This window comes from Macaca fascicularis, chromosome 3 (genome assembly GCF_037993035.2).
Source record: "Macaca fascicularis isolate 582-1 chromosome 3, T2T-MFA8v1.1".
Lineage (NCBI taxonomy): Eukaryota > Metazoa > Chordata > Mammalia > Primates > Cercopithecidae > Macaca > Macaca fascicularis.
The window spans coordinates 14,907,297-14,923,919 of NC_088377.1; the positions used below are offsets into that span (position 1 = coordinate 14,907,297).

General features: G+C 44.6%; 1 protein-coding gene across 2 annotated transcripts in view; it reads right to left on the bottom strand.

The window, feature by feature from the left end:
- HUNK (hormonally up-regulated Neu-associated kinase) overlaps window positions 1–16,623 on the bottom strand; it is a 127,347-nt gene that overhangs the window by 24,898 nt on the left and 85,826 nt on the right. For both annotated transcript variants that reach the window (XM_065541420.2, XM_045389239.3), the window contains exons 6-7: window positions 7,759–7,894; window positions 1,442–1,604 (exon numbers count right to left, since the gene is read on the bottom strand). In XM_065541420.2, the coding sequence (XP_065397492.1) occupies window positions 1,442–1,604; window positions 7,759–7,894 (299 nt within the window). The remainder of the gene's footprint in view (window positions 1–1,441; window positions 1,605–7,758; window positions 7,895–16,623) is intronic.

Consider the following 16,623-nt stretch of genomic DNA (forward strand, 5'->3'; position numbering starts at 1 on the left):
ACACCATCTGTGAAATCTAACTCAAAGCGTTGACTCTGTCCCCATCAAAGAGGTGCCACCCTATCGTACAGAGCACGTTTTTTCCTCCATAAAACATTGTTAAAGCTTTTTACTGTTGAAGGTATTTCTTCTCATGTAGATCTTTCCTTTGGTGGTTCACAAAAAAAAAAAAAAAAAAAAAAGTAGTTCTGTGGATAATTTCCTGCGGAAGCAAAATCTGGCCAGTATTCTGAGCTAAATCAGCTCAGAAACATCTGTACCTTCATCCAAATGTTTAACCAACCTCCCAAGGAGCATCTTCGTCTGTTCAGTAATGTTTTCTAGATGGCTCCCAAATCGATTTGCTAACAAAAGACACACACAGACCACCTTGTCCTCTGGGTATTAATTTGGCCATCTCCACCATGCCAGCGAGAATATCATTTCCCCAACTGCTGGTAGATTTTTCATCTTTAGCTCTCAAACAGAAACCTCAGAAAGGTTTCTAAGCCTATTTTCTAGTAAAATTTGGTGACATATTGGGTTATCACGTGACTTCAAATAGCACACGTTCTGGATGGTAAACGTCTTCCTAACAGTGACAACTCCACGTCATCAGATGTCAAGCTGCAACAGGCCCAGGGTGAAGATGGTCCTTCGTGACCATGAACACTCAGTAAAATTTCAGATGGGCTTTCTGGCAATTCTGAATTTCTTCAGCTGACTCTCTGTTAGAGCTGGTCAGCACCCACCATTCTGAGTAAAAGCATGAGATGCAGACTCCATATCGTCTTGGATCCAATTTGCAGAATTCTTTTTAAGCCATTGTCCATTTGGAGAGAGACGATTTAAGGCACATACATTCCCTTACCCAGGCACACAGAAACTGCCTGTGGCAAAAACGATGAAGGGGACAGGGTGTCACGGTCCCACCATCCACCCCACGCTGTGGAAACTCCAAATGTACCTCACAGGTGACACTGGACACTTGGACTTTCTGACACTCTGACTGAGGGAAGGTGTCAGAGTCAGGCCAGGGAAGTCCATATATAGTACCATAGTTCAGAGACAAATGCCCGGGAGGCACTGCTACCTAAGTTTTATGACCAGAGAACCCTCCAATGCCCACAGCGTGGGGAACCCGAAGAGCTAAGAGGCAGCAGAACAACAACAACAAAAAGGCAACACAGAAGCTGTTGAAGGGAAAAGAGGCTTGAATCCCTCCTAATTCTGCCCAGGGCTTAACTTGGTGGGAGAGTATTTGAAAAACATTGCAGATAAAAGGCACTCCCTGAGAAGCAGGTTTAGCTACTATGACTTTATCCCACATTCAGAAAACTCAGCCTCACATTAGATTAAATTAGCAGCTTGGATCAAGTGTCAGTAACTGAGAAACACTTTGGGTGTAGGAGCTCTTTTTTCCACAGACAGCAGAGATGACCGCCTCTAGGGTCGCACTTACCCCTGACAAATAGCGCTCCAGTTTCTTGTTTAAGAGGAAGTAGATGGCCAGGATGTGGCAGGCGCGGTTGGAGAGCACGGTGTTGATCACGTCGCTGTTCTTGTAACCCAGCTTCTCGGTCATGTGCAGCACGACGCTTGGGCTCAGGTCTTCCAGAGAAATCCTGCCAGGCGCAGAGAGAGAGAGGGCCAGTCACCCCTGCCCTTCACGGAGAGTCCCACACAGACCCCCTGGGCAGAATCAGCTTCATTCATTCACTCATTCATTCATTGACTTGAGTTTCTATTTTAAAAATGTTCATGTATTCAGAAAAGTGGAGGAATAGTACAATCACTTTACGTATACCATCATCTGGATGTACCAGTGATCACTTTGCCATACTTGCATTTTTTTTTTTGCTGAAGTATTTTAAATTACAAACATCATGACACTTTACCCCTTAACCCTTCAGTGTGCACCTTCAAAATCCAAAGATGTCCCCTGCAGAACCACAATACCATCAACATACCCAATAAAATTTTAATAATCACTTAATATTAGCTAATACCCGGATTATATTTAAATCTCCCAACTGTCCCCCAGATTTCCTTATGATCACACATTCTTTCCTTAAAATGTATTTGTTGCCATGGACAGAAGCCACCTGGACTCTAGTTTTTGGGGTGGAAAAGGAAGGTATTCAGGAACTAGCCAGATCATGTTTAGAGGAACAGAAAGATCTCGTAAGTTCTTACATGGGGGGTCCAGGGCTCAGCTGCAAAGTGGGGTGCTCTCAGAGGAAGACAGTTAAAGCTACTTCACAGGGGTACTGTGACGATAAACTCCTTGGGACACATTGGCAAAGAAATACCAGGCTTCATTCATCTACCCATTCATTTGTTCACCCTCCCAGTGGGGAAGAAAGAATGTAAATTCACTTAGTCATCCTGATAGTCCTATGAGTAGGTACTATCACTATCCCAACTTTACAGATAACGAAACCAAAGCCCACAGCAATGCAGTCAGTACCTTGCCCAGGGTCACGGAGACAGGAAGTGACAGCCCTAGAATTAAGAACCAGCAGCTGGGTTCAATGTCTAGAGGCTCACTGCTTCCCAAATAAACAGATACATCCATCATCATCATCATCATCACCATCATCCAATGGCTACAAAGACTGAGAAACCAGGGGGAGGGCTCTAAGGGAGTGTGTGTGTTGGTAGTGGGGCTGTGTCAAAAGAACATTCTACATCCCTTAAGAGTGATACAAAGAATGATGGCATTCTGAGCAAACTATCGCAAGGACAGAAAACCAAACACCACATGTTCTCACTCATAGGTGGGAATTGAACAATGAGAACACTTGGACACAGGGTGGGGAACATCACACACTGGGTCCTGTCGTGGGATGGGGGAAAGGGGGAGGGACAGCATTAGGCGATATACCCTAATGTAAATGACGAGTTAATGGGTGCAGCACACCAACATAGCACATGTATACATATGTAACAAATCTGCATGTTGTGCACATGTACCCTAGAACTGAAAGTTTAAAATAAATAAATAAATAAATAAATAAAGTAATACAAAGAGGGCGATCGAAGTAGAAAGCAAGCTTATCTGGCTGGAGAGCTGCTAGCCTCCATGTCAAGGGGTCTGAAGACATTTTGGATGGAACCTCAGAGCTATAATGCCCAGAGAAACCCCACAGGGTAGCCCCATAATTGTAAAGAAGAGGAGACGATGCAAATTCTCCTGTAGGAAGAGAACTTGCCCAGTTCACACGGCCGGCTGGCAGGGGCACCGAGAGCAGAACGCGGTCTCCTGACCATTGCCTGCCACCGGTCGGTGTAACCTACATCAGTTCTCCCTCTGCTCCATTTGCCTAAGTGCCGTCCCAAAAAACAAACAAATGAAAACACACCCAACAAACAGTGAGATCAGCCTTCCTCATTCCTGTTTGCCACGAAATTACACATTCCAGATAACAGGTGGGAGAGGGATGGGCATGATTACTGGTTTAAAAAGTATATTAATAACATGTTCATTTTTAAAAATAACTACTTGAGGTCTATCAAAACAATGCAGAGTGAACAGTGGTTTGGAAATACCTGGGAACCCCAAGAGCAGGGCACCCCCAGAGGGCATGGGGTATTCTGAAGAAAGGTCAGTATACCCCATATATACTGGGGTATACTGGAAAGGATACTGGGGTATACTGGAAAGGAGGGGTATGCACAGGGGCAGACACCCCAGCTCTGCCTTTTATGTCCAGTATCTTCAAAAACGAGCTCTGCCATAATGTAAATGGTCAACTGACTCTGGACTGAGAGGAATAGTTTGAACGTTTTCCAATAAACAATGCATAAACCTGGTGCTCTCCAGTATCACTTATCGAATCTGTATATGGCTGCATGTTTGGATGACACAGAGAATGGTACAACGTTCCAGAATACTAGGTATTATCTGAATCGCGCAAATTTACATGCAATCTGTTTTGATACCATGGATCTAATTTGGTCTAATTCTGTCTTGTATTGCCTGTAACCTCCTCCCCTCCCACCAGTTCCAAAGCTAACTGGAGGGGTGGAGAGACTGTCCAGGTCCCTGCAGGGAGACAGAAAGAGCCAGCAAGGTTGGCTCTGTACAAATGTCTGAAACCCAGCACTTTAGGAGACCGAGGCATGGAGATTGCTTGGGACCAGGAGTTTAAGACCAGCCTGGGCAACACAGCAAAACCCCCATCTCTACCACAAAAAGAGAAACACTTAGCTGGGGATGACAGCACATGCCTGCAGTCCCTCTACTATAGAAGCTAAGGTGGGAGGATTGCTCGAGCCCAGGAGTTCTAGGTCACAGTGAGCTGTGACTGCGCCACTGCACTCCAGCCTGGGCTACGAAGGAAGACCTGCCTCAAACAAAAAAAAAAAAAAAAGAAAAAAAAGGTCTGCACCTGAATCAGCAGGGGAGCCGGGCACCTAGCAAACATCTGTTGACTGACTGGCACAAACATTTATTCATAAAAGATTTACTTTCAAAGACATTTCCCTCTTTGCTTTTAGAGATCAACTTGGCAGCTGAAATGACTTCACAGGAGAAGGCTTTACAGAAGAGTGATGTAAAATGTGAGACTTTTATTTTCCTTACTTTCTCAAAAGGAAACTATTGACAACACTTAAAATCCATCTGGGGCTAGGTATGTTGGGAAACTACAAAATATACTTTATAAAGAAAATATCCCTTTCTCTGCTTGTATGTTCTCATTCCCTTTATCTACAGGCCAGTAAAACCAGAAAAATAAATATAAAAAACACCTTTTTTTGTCTTAAAGATAAAGGTTTTTCAAAATAAACACTGTAAACAACATGTACCTCCCCCAACAGCTTAGAATTCTGGTTCCAGGCCAGACACGGTGGTGGCTCATGCCTGTAATCCCAGGACTTTGGGAGGCTGTAGCAGGTGAATCACTTGAGGCCGGGAGTTTATGAACGGCCTGGGCAACATGGTGAAACACTGTCTCTACTAAAAATACAACAATCAGCCAAGTATGGTGGTGGATGTCTGTAGTCCCAGCTACTCAGGAGGCTGAGGTGGGAGACTCGCTTGATCCCAGGAGGCAGAGGTTGCAGTGAGCCGAGATTGTGCCACTGCACTCCAACCTGGGCGACAGATCGAGACTCTGTCTTAAAAAAGAAAAATAAAGAAGAATAATTCTGGCTCCACTACTTAAAAACCAAACACTGATTTGCCTCTAGCATGAAATGAGCAATGGGCCTCGCATAAACAGAAGACACGGAGTGCTGTTTTCCTTAGCACACGAGATCTCAGCCCGTTTTACAGTCCACTGAACCAGCTTCATGTGCAGCCATCATGCTGCTGACCAAGTCCAAATGCAAAAACCATTACACTAATCTGGCAACAACAGGACAGGAGTTTGAATTTATGTTTTAATCTATCAAAGTCTGTCTGCAAACTGTGGGAAAGCCACAAACATGAGATGTCGCCTCCTAATTCTTTGTGAATGAAGATGCAGCCAGCAAGGAGGGGAAACACCGTCTTTCTCACACCAGCTCCACTTTCTCCAGCAGCTGCCGCATTGAGTGGATTGATTATGCTCATTTAGGCGGTGATTACATGAGCTTAATGACTCACGTGGCCGCCACCAAGGCCCCCTCCTTTAACAGAAAGCGTACCTGCGTGCTGCTCTCCATCATGAGTGTAGATAATGAGGCAAGGTCCTTTCAGCTTTGCTCCCTGCCTCGCTTTAGAGTAGTATTTCTGGTGTCTGTTTCAGATCCTGGCCCACATCGAGCTGTTATTGGAAAACAGCAATCTATTTCCAGGTTCCCTTGGTAACCTAAGTCACCTAGACTTTGTTTAAATTACCTCCCATGAGCCAAATGCTAGAATTCTAGATGGCAACAGAGTGAAACCACCTCCTCTCTGGGCATGGTGAGTGTAAATTTGGCACTGAAGTGTGGATGCAGACTCCCACGCCCCTTTAAAGTTTTTCTAGAGCTTCCATCCCAAGCAGAGCCCTGCCTGGCCATCTTCTTTGAAGGACTCAGCATTTCAGCTTTCATAAGGCTTGCCGGGTGTTTCTAGACCTTTCTAGGCATTGAAACTATGACTACACAGGACACCCTTTTCTCTGCCCTTTCAGTCTCCCATCTGCCCCTCTGGGTCAGTGGTTCTCCTGCCTTCATCCAAGCCTGGTCAAACGTACAAGACACCCCAGCTCTAAACGAAGAAGGAAGGTGGGTCCCAGTCTTAGAAGGTACTGAGCCCATGTGGTCTCCTTATTTGCATGAAGACAGCCAAAATAAGGGCCTTCATTCCCTTGCTCAGGTTAGTTAGAAACAGGACAAAGGAGTAGAAAAAAATATACAAGGAAATGTTTTTGCCGGGCGCAGTGGCTCAAACCTATAATCCCAGCACCTTGAGAGGCGGGAGGATCGCTTGAGCCCAGGAGTTTGAGACCAGCCTGGGCAACATGGCAAAACCCTTTCTCTGCAGAAAAATAGAAAAAATTGCCTGACATGGTGACTCACGCCTATGGTCGCAGCTACTCAGGAGGCTGAGGTGGGAGAATCACTTGAGCTCAGGAGGTGGAGGCTGTAGCGAGTTATGATCATGCCACTACACTCCAGCCTGGGTGACTGAGTGAGGCTCTGTCTCAAAAAAAAAAAAAAAAGAGAAATGTTTTTGAATTTGTAGTTAGCGTACCAACACAGAGAAGCATGGGCTGCCACAGGGAACCTGTCAGTGCTCCTATGCTGTGGGTTCCTGTCTGCAAACTTTGCTTAAAGAACCCTCCTCATGGAAACTGATAAAGTGGAGCCTTCACAGAAAGTCCACGGGAACACCCGGCCTGAAATGAGTGACTCCTATGCCTTTCCTTCCTGCCTCCCACATTTTAAAGCAGGGGTCTTAGGGCTGAAATAAACATCAAGAACAAGACAGAAGAAGGCATCTAAGGATGGTTTGGAAAGGGAGGGGTGATCCCACGTGTTTCTGTCTGATGTTGGCAGGTGGGCTCGTGAGCTGATCACACACACGCAAACACATTCACACAAAGACTGGCTGGGCACGTTGGCTCACACATGAAATTCCAGCACTTTGGGAGACCGAGGCAGGCGGATGACTTGAGGTCAGGAACTCAAGACCAGCCCTGGGCAACATGGTAAAACCCCATCTCTACTAAAAATACAAAATTAGCCTGGTGTGGTGGCACGTGCCTGTAATCCCAGCTCCTCAGGAGACTGGGGATGAGAATCACTTGAACCCAGGAGGCAGAGGTTGCAGTGAGCTGAGATTACACCACTGCACTCCAGCCTGGGTGACAGAGCCAGACTGTGTATCAAAAAACAAAACAAAGACCTACACACACACACAAATTTACACACAGAAACAGACACACAACACATACACACAGACACAACAACCATGCACACGGAGACCCAAGCAGACATAGACATTGTCTCTCTCTCTCTCACACACACACACACTCAAGCCACAGCTAGTCTCAAAGGTCCCTTTGTGTGAACTAGAAAGAGGCACCCCCTGGGAAGACGCAGACCCTCAAAGCCTGGATGTCAGCCTCCATTCACTCCTCCTCCAGGTGACCCTGCAGGGTACAGGGCACAACAGCACACGGTGGTCCTGTCTACGCTTCCTCTTGTGGATGTGTGGGTGTGGGTGTTAGTGGGAAGGGGAGATAGCCAAGAGAGAACATGGCTTTTCCTTCAATCACGGACAGCTTTCTGTCCGGAACTGCTCGGGGCTCATAGGACAGGCCCCATCTCTCCCGAGGAGTCCCTCTGGGTACACGAAATTACCTGTTAGGATAGGTGATATTACAGGGCACTTTGCCCGTGTAATTCTCATTGAGCCAGCGATTCGCCAGTGCCTGCTGAATATTTGGCCTCTTCACAGGATCCGGTTCCAGGAGAGAGCGCAGGAAACTGATGGCACCTGGGAGACATTCGGGAAAGAACGTGCGCATGTTACAGGCTGAACGCAGACACCAGTGAAAGCCACCAACACAGGGGACTCGCCACCTCGCCTGCCCATCCCGAGCCACTGCTGGGGTGATCTCTGGGTCTCTGGGCAGGGTTCTGATTCAAGGATTCATAGAGCTTGGTTTCAGCCCCACCTCCCTTCAGACAGGAGGGGTGTGAAAAATCCCGTTTCTCCCTCTCTCTCTCTCTCCTTAAAAAATACACACCACATATCCAAAGAATTTAAGTTCTCTGTCCAAGGGGAGCAACTGGTGCATGATAAAGCAAGAACCAGTTTGGGTCTCCCCATCCCCTGTGTTTCCCAAGACAACCTGTGGCCTTTTCTTGTTGCTTATAGGTGAGCCAAAAGGATGTTCTATTGACAGGCTTGCAGGAACGAAAGAAAATAAACAGAAAATGCCTGCTCGCAAGGAAGGTTTTTGGGTACTCAGGGAGAAGCCAGCAGTGTACAGGCATCCTAAGTTAGACCTCCCAACTGGGGACCACAGGACACTCAGAGTCTCAAGAGGCCAGAGAGGTCCTGCTTTCTGATCCTTTCTTTTAAAGCCATTCTGTGTGGCCGCCCACCTCTTCTCCAAACTTGATGATGCCTCGCCTAGGCTGCACAGAGCCCACGCCCACCCAGCGCAGTCAATCAGGCTGTCAAGACACCAGAGCGCCACGCGTTTTTGTTAAAGTGTTAGGAAACCTCTGCATTAGTGACCCAGACTTTAAAATCCTAGTTTGTGTAAAAAGTTCTAGTGAAAACCACACTGTGAACCCATGTCCGCCTGATGGGTGCCTCCTTTTGCACTGTCTCTTAGGGGGCTCTTAGGGACTGCTTAGATGGACAGGATGCTAATATATTTTGTCTTTCTTTTTCAAGCCACCTGAAGTTCACTGTATCACATTAGTCATGCTGAGCACAGTGTGTAAGGAAAAGATACGAGAAACTGTTGAAAACCTATAAAACCCCTACAACCCCTTTTCCTTCCATCCCAGGGAAAAATAATGTTTTGTTGTTGTTGTTGTTGTTGTTGTTGTGTTTTTGAGACGGAGTCTCGCTCTGTCACCCAGGCTGCCTCCCGGGTTCAAGCAATTCTCTGCGTCAGCCTCCTGAGTAGCTGGGATTACAGGCACCTGCCACCACGTCGGGCTAATTTTTGTATTTTTAGGAGAGACGGGGTTTCACCATCTTGGCCAGGCTGGCCTTGAACTCCTGACCTCATGATCCACCCACCTTGGCCTCCCAAAGTGCTAGGATTATAGGCGTGAGCCACTGCGCCTGGCCAAAAATAATGTTTTAAATGCCCTGGGTTTCCTTTCATTTCACAAATATTTACAGAGCACTTGTTGTCCATTCAAGCACTAGAGATAAGCTAATTCGTCTCTAAGCAGAATATTTGCATACTTTAAAATAATAACAATGGAGACAACTGTATGAGAGGTAAAAATGCGTTTATAATGCACATGAAGCCTTTTTGTATTTATTTTATTCATTATTTTTTATATTTTGGAGACAGTGTCACACTGTCGCCCAGGCTGGAGTGCAGAGGTGCGATCATGGCTCGCTGCAGCCTTGACCTCTCTGGCTCAGGTGACCTTCCCACCTCAGCCTTCCAAGTAGGTGAGACTACAGGCATGCACCATCATGCCCAGATAATTTTTTAAATTTTTTGGTAGAGATGGGGTTTTGCCAAGTTGCCCAGGCTGGTCTCAAACCCCTGAGCTCAAGCGATCCTCCTGCCTCAGCCTCCCAAAGTGTTGGGATTAAGTGTGTGAGCCACCATACTCAGCCCATGAAGGCTCTTCTAAGGCTACCAAATTGTAGGAGAATATACAGCATACCCACATATAGGCAAAGAATGTCAGGGATGACTTCAAAATGCAGACGGTTTGTCTTGCTTGACTTGTGGGACTGTGATATTTTCTTATGCTCTAGCCCTTATTTTACAAAGTATTGCTATAATGTTCTTGCAATATAAAGAATTCTTTTATGTAGCTTTGTACTTGATTTCCAACATACCAAATAATAAACCCCAGAAAATAATAATGTGCTTGCTCCCCCAATTTTTCCATTCTTCTCTGCAAAGTTATTTTTTCAGTGTTCTAAGGTAATCTTCTTTGCAAGGAGAAGTCATAAAACGTCTTACTTTCTCAAAAGTTTTAAGTTGTCATTTTAACATTGTTCTTGAGGAAATGCTGAGCCTTTTTTCAACCCATTTTCTGCAGGGTAAAAATTAGGCCATCAAAAAAGGGGCCAGTTGTGATGCCAGAATCAACTCAAGAGAAATAATCTTTGCTAGGTCATGCAGCCAGGTCAACCTTCATGGTCAACCCACCACCAGGGTGGGTTCCCATCCTGTTGAAGAGGTTACCAGGTCATCTGCCTTTCAATAGTGGGTAGTCTCTACTGGATATCTACCCAAAGGAAAATAGGTCATTACATGAAAAAGACACTTGCACACATGTTTATAGCAGCACAATTCACAACTGCAAAAATATGGAACCAGCCCAAATGCCCATCAACTAACAAGTGGATAAAGAAAATGTGACATATGGTCAGGCACGGTGGCTCACGCCTGTAATCCCAGCACTTTGGGAGGCCAAGGCAGGTGGATCACCAGGTCAGGAGATCGAGACCATCCTGGGTAACACGGTGAAACCCCGTCTCTACTAAAAATACAGAAAATTAGCCGGGCATGGTGGCGGGCGCCCGTAGTCCCAGCTGCTGCGGAGGCTGAGGCAGGAGAACGGCATGAACCCGGGAGGCAGATTGCAGTGAGCCGAGATCACGCCACTGCACTCCAGCCTAGGCGACACAGTGAGACTCTATCTCAAAAAAAAAAAAAAAAAAAGTAAAGAAAATGTGACTGTATATATGATATATATGTGTCATATACATATTTATGTCATATGTATCATATATATATATACACACACACACACCAAGGACTACTACTCAGTCATAAAAAGGAACAAAGTAATGGCATTTGCAGCAACCTGGATGGAGTTGAGATCATTATTCTAAGTGAAGTAACCCAGGAATGGAAAACCAAACATTGTATGTTCTCACTTACAAGTGGGAACTAAGCTATGAAGGTGCAAAGGCATAAGAATGACACAATGGACTTAGGGGACTTGGAGGGAAGGGTAGGAGGGGGCGAGAGATAATAGACTACACATTGGGTACAGTGTACACTGCTCAGGTGATGGATGTACCAAAATCTCAGAAACCACCACTAAGGAATTTATCCATGTAACCAAAAACCGCCTGTTCCCCAAAAACATACTGAAATTTTGAAAAAAGGAAATATTGCCAGGAGCGGAGGCTCACGACTATATCCCAGCACTTTGGGAGGCCAAGGTGAGTCGATCACCTGAGGTCAGGAGTTCAAGACCAGCCTGACCAACATGGAGAAACCCCACCTCTACTAAAAATACAAAAATTAGCCGGGCATGGTGGTGCACACCCGTAATCCCAGCTACTTGGGAGGCTGAGGTGGTAGAACTGCTTGGACCCAGGGGGCAGAGGTTGCAGTGAGCTGAGATCATGTCACTGTACTCCAGCCTGAGCAGCACAGAAAGACTTCATCTCAAAATAAAAAAAATAAAAAAAAAACAAAAAAAACAGTGGAGTGGGTAGAAATGCATGCGTGGAGACCATGAGGTACATTTACCACTGTAAGTGTTATCGCTGGATACCCAGCTAAAACTTTAAAAAAAAAAAAAAATTGTTTTTAACCTTTACTTTAGGTTCGGGTGTGCATGTGCAGGTTTGTTATATAGGCAAACTCGTGTCATGGGAGTTTGTTGTACAGGTTATTTCATCACCCAGGTACTAATCCTAGTTCCCAGTAGTTATTTTTTCTGTTCCTCTCTCTCCTTCCACCCTCCACCCTCAAGTAGACCCCACTGTCTATTGTTCCCCTCTTGGTGTCCATGGTGTCCTCTTGGTTATACTTAGCTCCCACTTATAAGTGAGAACATGCAGTATTTGGTTTTCTGTTCCTGTGTTAGTTTGCTAAGGATAATGGCCTCCAGCTTCATCCATGTTCTTTAATAACCCAAAAATCAAACAGATCTCTGCTTTGCAGAATCTCTATTCGCTTCCCTTAACACCCCTGCATTGCAAGAGTCACTTAGATCTTAACTGGGGGCATCTATTGGTCAGATAAAGAAGATGAGGGCTTAATGAATCAGAGCGAGTGGGCTGTTGAGTTAATGTTTTCTGAGACATTGCTGTTGCTTACCCTCAAAGGACTTGGGCAACAACCCAGGGTTGCCTCAAAGGACTTGGGCAACAGTCCAGGCTTTTTCAAAGTATGATGAACCAGAAGTGCTAAGGACAAACTGGATGTGCATTTTTGTTCTATTTTCATAACTGAGCACTCTGCATCCTCAAAAACTGCTGATGAGCGCAAGTAATTTTAGTTCAAATCTCCACTGACGAATTTTCTTCCTTTGGACGTCACAGACATTGCGTTACTATCCAAAAAGGACTTTGAGAATATCCTTAGAGCTCTCTGAAGTTTGTTTTAGGGTCCTGAAAACCCCTATGCCTTATGAGGAAAAGAGATTAAAATATTCCTCACCATCCTGGAAAGCCATGCCAGGCATGGCCACAGGCCACATGCCGCCCTCTACCTCTCTGAGATAACACTGAGGTTCTCCACTCAAGCCTGGAAAAATAGTACCACCCTGCTCAACGTAACACGCAGCACACCTTCCTCCATCGCAAACCCCACTTTCTTTCACGAGTCATCAGCTTTCCAAAGTCTGGACTGGCTTGTGTGAGCACCTAAACACGGTACCCAGTGAAACGGCCGCAGGTGACAGGCAAAGTCATCAGACTTTTCACATTAGCGTAGCCGGATAGATGCAAATAGAGACTCCTCCGCGCTCAAAGCTCCCTCCTCATCACTTCCCAAGCTAAAGAACTGTTTGATCATCTGATCATCGTGCCTTCTTGGACATCGTCATTAGCACTGGCTCAACCCTCATGAAAGCTAACACTTCTCCTCCAGCTTGACTTTGGAGAATTCACGGCACAAAACCATCATCACCTGAACTGACTGCTTGGAATGTATTATAAATGCCAGCGTTGTGGTGTAGTGATGAAAAGGGAAGCAGTCTGAAAAATTGCTCAGCCATAAAAGGCATTTGCTACTCTGCGACATACAAGTGCCAACAAGCAAAGAGAAAGTGTGTATAAGAGAGACTTTGAAAGGCCCTCGAAGCTTAAGTTTGCAAATGGCATGACACAGATGAATGAAGGGCAGTTCTTTGGAAGTGTGTTCTGTGGATTCACAAGGGCAATAATGCTGTTTTCAACTCAAGTTTGGTAAAAAATCTTCCAACTTAATCTTCAAAAAGAGCAGTGGAATTAATAGATATGATAATTACATGTATGAGTGACAGGGCCAGGTGCAGTAGCTCATGCCTGTAACCCCAGCAGTTTGGGAGTCTGACTCAGGAGGATTGCTTGAGCTCAGGAGTTCAAGACCAGCCTGAGCAACATAGGGAGACCCTCTCTCTATAAAAAATACCCCCCCACAAAAAAAAATTAGCTGGGCATGGTGGCATGTGCCTGCAGTCCCAGCTACTTGGGAGGCTGAGGCAGGAAGATTGCTTGGTCTGGGAGGTTGAGGCTGCAGTGAGCCATGATTGTGCCACTGCACTCCAGCCAGGACGACACAGTGAAACCTTGTCTTAGACAAAAACAAAAACAAATATGAATGACAGAATCATCCAATTAGTAAAGATGTGCATTAGTGAGGCACAATAAAACCGGCATATTTTCTATTTGGATTGACATTACTCAAAACATAAGGACATACAGACAATAGATAATACCTCCAACTTTTTGTAGGGGGGTGCATCTTATACTAAACAAAATCAGAGAAGAGTGAAATAACACAGCATGGTAGGAAAATCTAGGTTTTCAGTCAAGCAGACTTAATCTCTCTGAGACTCAATTTCCTCACTAGTAAACAGGGACTTACCTTGCAGGACTGTATGAAAACAACACCACATGAAAAACACCTACAAAGGATCACTCAATAAATGGCAGCTACTCATGTTACTGGTAAGCTAGTATTTTCAGATATAAGCAGGGCCAGGCTGGTTGGAAGGGAGAGGAGATAAACTTGATGGGATGCAAAGGATGGGAAAAATGGGAGGCTGTCAGAAGGGCAGCAGCTGATACTCAAACCTGAAGACATTCACTCTATAAACCAGGTAAGACTCCCTGGGCTGCCTCAGCAGCTGGTGCACTGCTCTGGGCCCTACTGGGTCAGGACAATTCCCAATCCTGAGTCATCAAAATAATCTACGGGCCACCTTTCCAGGTCACACAGGCACGTTAACACCAGAGTCAGCAACCTAGATTCCCTGAGCATCTATCATGTGCAAACACTTCACTTGGGACCTGGCTCAAAGGATTTCATTCCTAGTTGAAAAAAGATATTTCTATATCCCAATAGTTATTTCAAAAAGGGGCAGATGGGGAGAGCATCAGATTCCCTAATTAGAAAATCAGATATAGAAATGCAATTCATGCTTGACAAGTCAAGACAACAAAGTCCTACAGGAATGTGAAGATCTTTAACAAGCACACACAGAGCTTAAGGCCAACACAAAGCTGTCTGCTCAAAGCAGGAGCTATGTGAGGTTGGACGGCAATTCCAGTGATGCTGAAATTGCTGGGAACATTTTTAATATGTCTTCTTTGGGACTACTTTTGGATTATCTTTTAACATCTTCAGAACTGCAACTCTTGCTTCTTTAAGGTTAAATTTAATTTTCACAATAAAAAAAAAAAAAAAAAACACTTAGAGCTCAACCTGCTAAGATTGTATAATATTATTGAAAGTAAAAACAAGGTATGATTCTGAAGCAATGAGACTGATTTTCTTGTGTTCTTAACCTACCTGTGTTCGTCGGCTCCTTTTCCCACAGCTGTGTGGGGCTCATGCTAACGCTAATCAACAAATATTTCTGGCTTTTCACTTTCAGCACACATGGTAGGGTTGCACTGCCCCATTCTCTTTAGTTGGGTGAAGCCATGTGCCATGTTTTAGAAAGCTTCCACTTACATCTGGAAGATTGGTGGAAGATTTAATTGCTGGTGAAAGAGCTTCTCTTTCTCTTTCCCTTTCTCCCTCTGCATGAACCAGAAATGCTGGAAATGGTGGCTGCTCCATCAGCCTTGGGCCCTTGGCTGGGCAGAACCTTTCAACATTTGATCCAACTCTCAATTGAGATGTAGCATGAGTGAGAAATAAACCTTTGTGGTCCTGAGCCACTAAGACTTGGGGGCTGATTGTTACTGCAGCATAACCTGGTCTATTCTGACTAATACAGTGAAGTGGCAGCAGACTAGCAGTTCTCCAGCTCCTCAGGCTCTCATCAGGCTCAAAGATAGCACTGTCTGCCTTTCCCAACTGTGGGGGTGCATTCATCCACCTATTGTCCTTTGTTATGGGTCACTTGAATAAAACAACGGTCCTTCAGTGGGTGAATGGTGAAACAAACAGCAGTATATCCACACCAGGGAATACTACTCACCAATAAAAAGAAACAACTCAGATTATCTCAAGGGAATTATGCTTTGTGGGGAAAAAAATGATTTACATATAACATTTTTGAAATGACAAAATTATAGATGATACAGGGTGGTAGCTGACAGGTCTTGGGGAGAGCAGGAGGAAGGGAGGTGGCTGTGGCTACAGGGGAGCAGCACAAGGGAACCTTGTGAGGGAACTGTCTTGCATCTTGACTGTGGTGGCTGTCACACAAGTTACTCATGTGGGCTATTTGGATCTCTTTGTATTATTTCTAGCAATTGTGTGTGAATCTACAATTACATCACAATGAAAAGTTTTTAAAATAATCTTATTTGTTAAAAAAAAAAAAAACCTTTTTACTCTCTATCCCCTTGTCCCAATTTATTTTATTTTCTTTAGAGCACTTTACATTACCAAATACCACACATATTTATTACCCATTTATTTATTTTTAGCCTCCCCTGCTGATATATAAGCTTTATAAGGGTAGAGACTGGTTTGTTCTCTGTCTTCCTTAATCTAGAACACACCTAGCACACAATTGGTGCACAATACATATTCATGGAATAAGCTAATGAGTATATTATTTCATTATTTCATAATGAGTATGAAATATAGAATGAATGAATGAAGGGGCACACCTCAGAGTGCTCTGCCGCACTTTCGACATTTCTGAAAGCTCTAAAGCTTAAATATGACAATACGTTTGACATTTTGCACATTTTCTAACTCTGAGAGTTATGACTCTCAGTGCAGAAATATTTCTTTTATAATGACAGAGCTGTAACTCATCTTCCCAAGGACTTAATGCCTCCTTTGCTTTCAAGCCTCCAGAGATTCTCCCCTCCCTTGAGGAGACAGTATGGGCTGAATTAGATCATTGCATACAAGAATGTGTCTCCACTTGGATTCCACTTGGCAAGATAAATTCAGGGTCAGCTTCATGCGTGCTTTTAAACTCAGAAGAAAAATACATAACAGTAGTAAAATAAAATGCTATATTTTAACTATCATAAATATCATAAGTTGCAGTTAAATAACTGCTTTCTTCTTTGGTCAAAAGCCTTATCTCAGTGAAGCTGAGTTTATTCTAAGGAGCCAATTAAATGCTCATCAAAGCCAAGCCAAGGCCAGG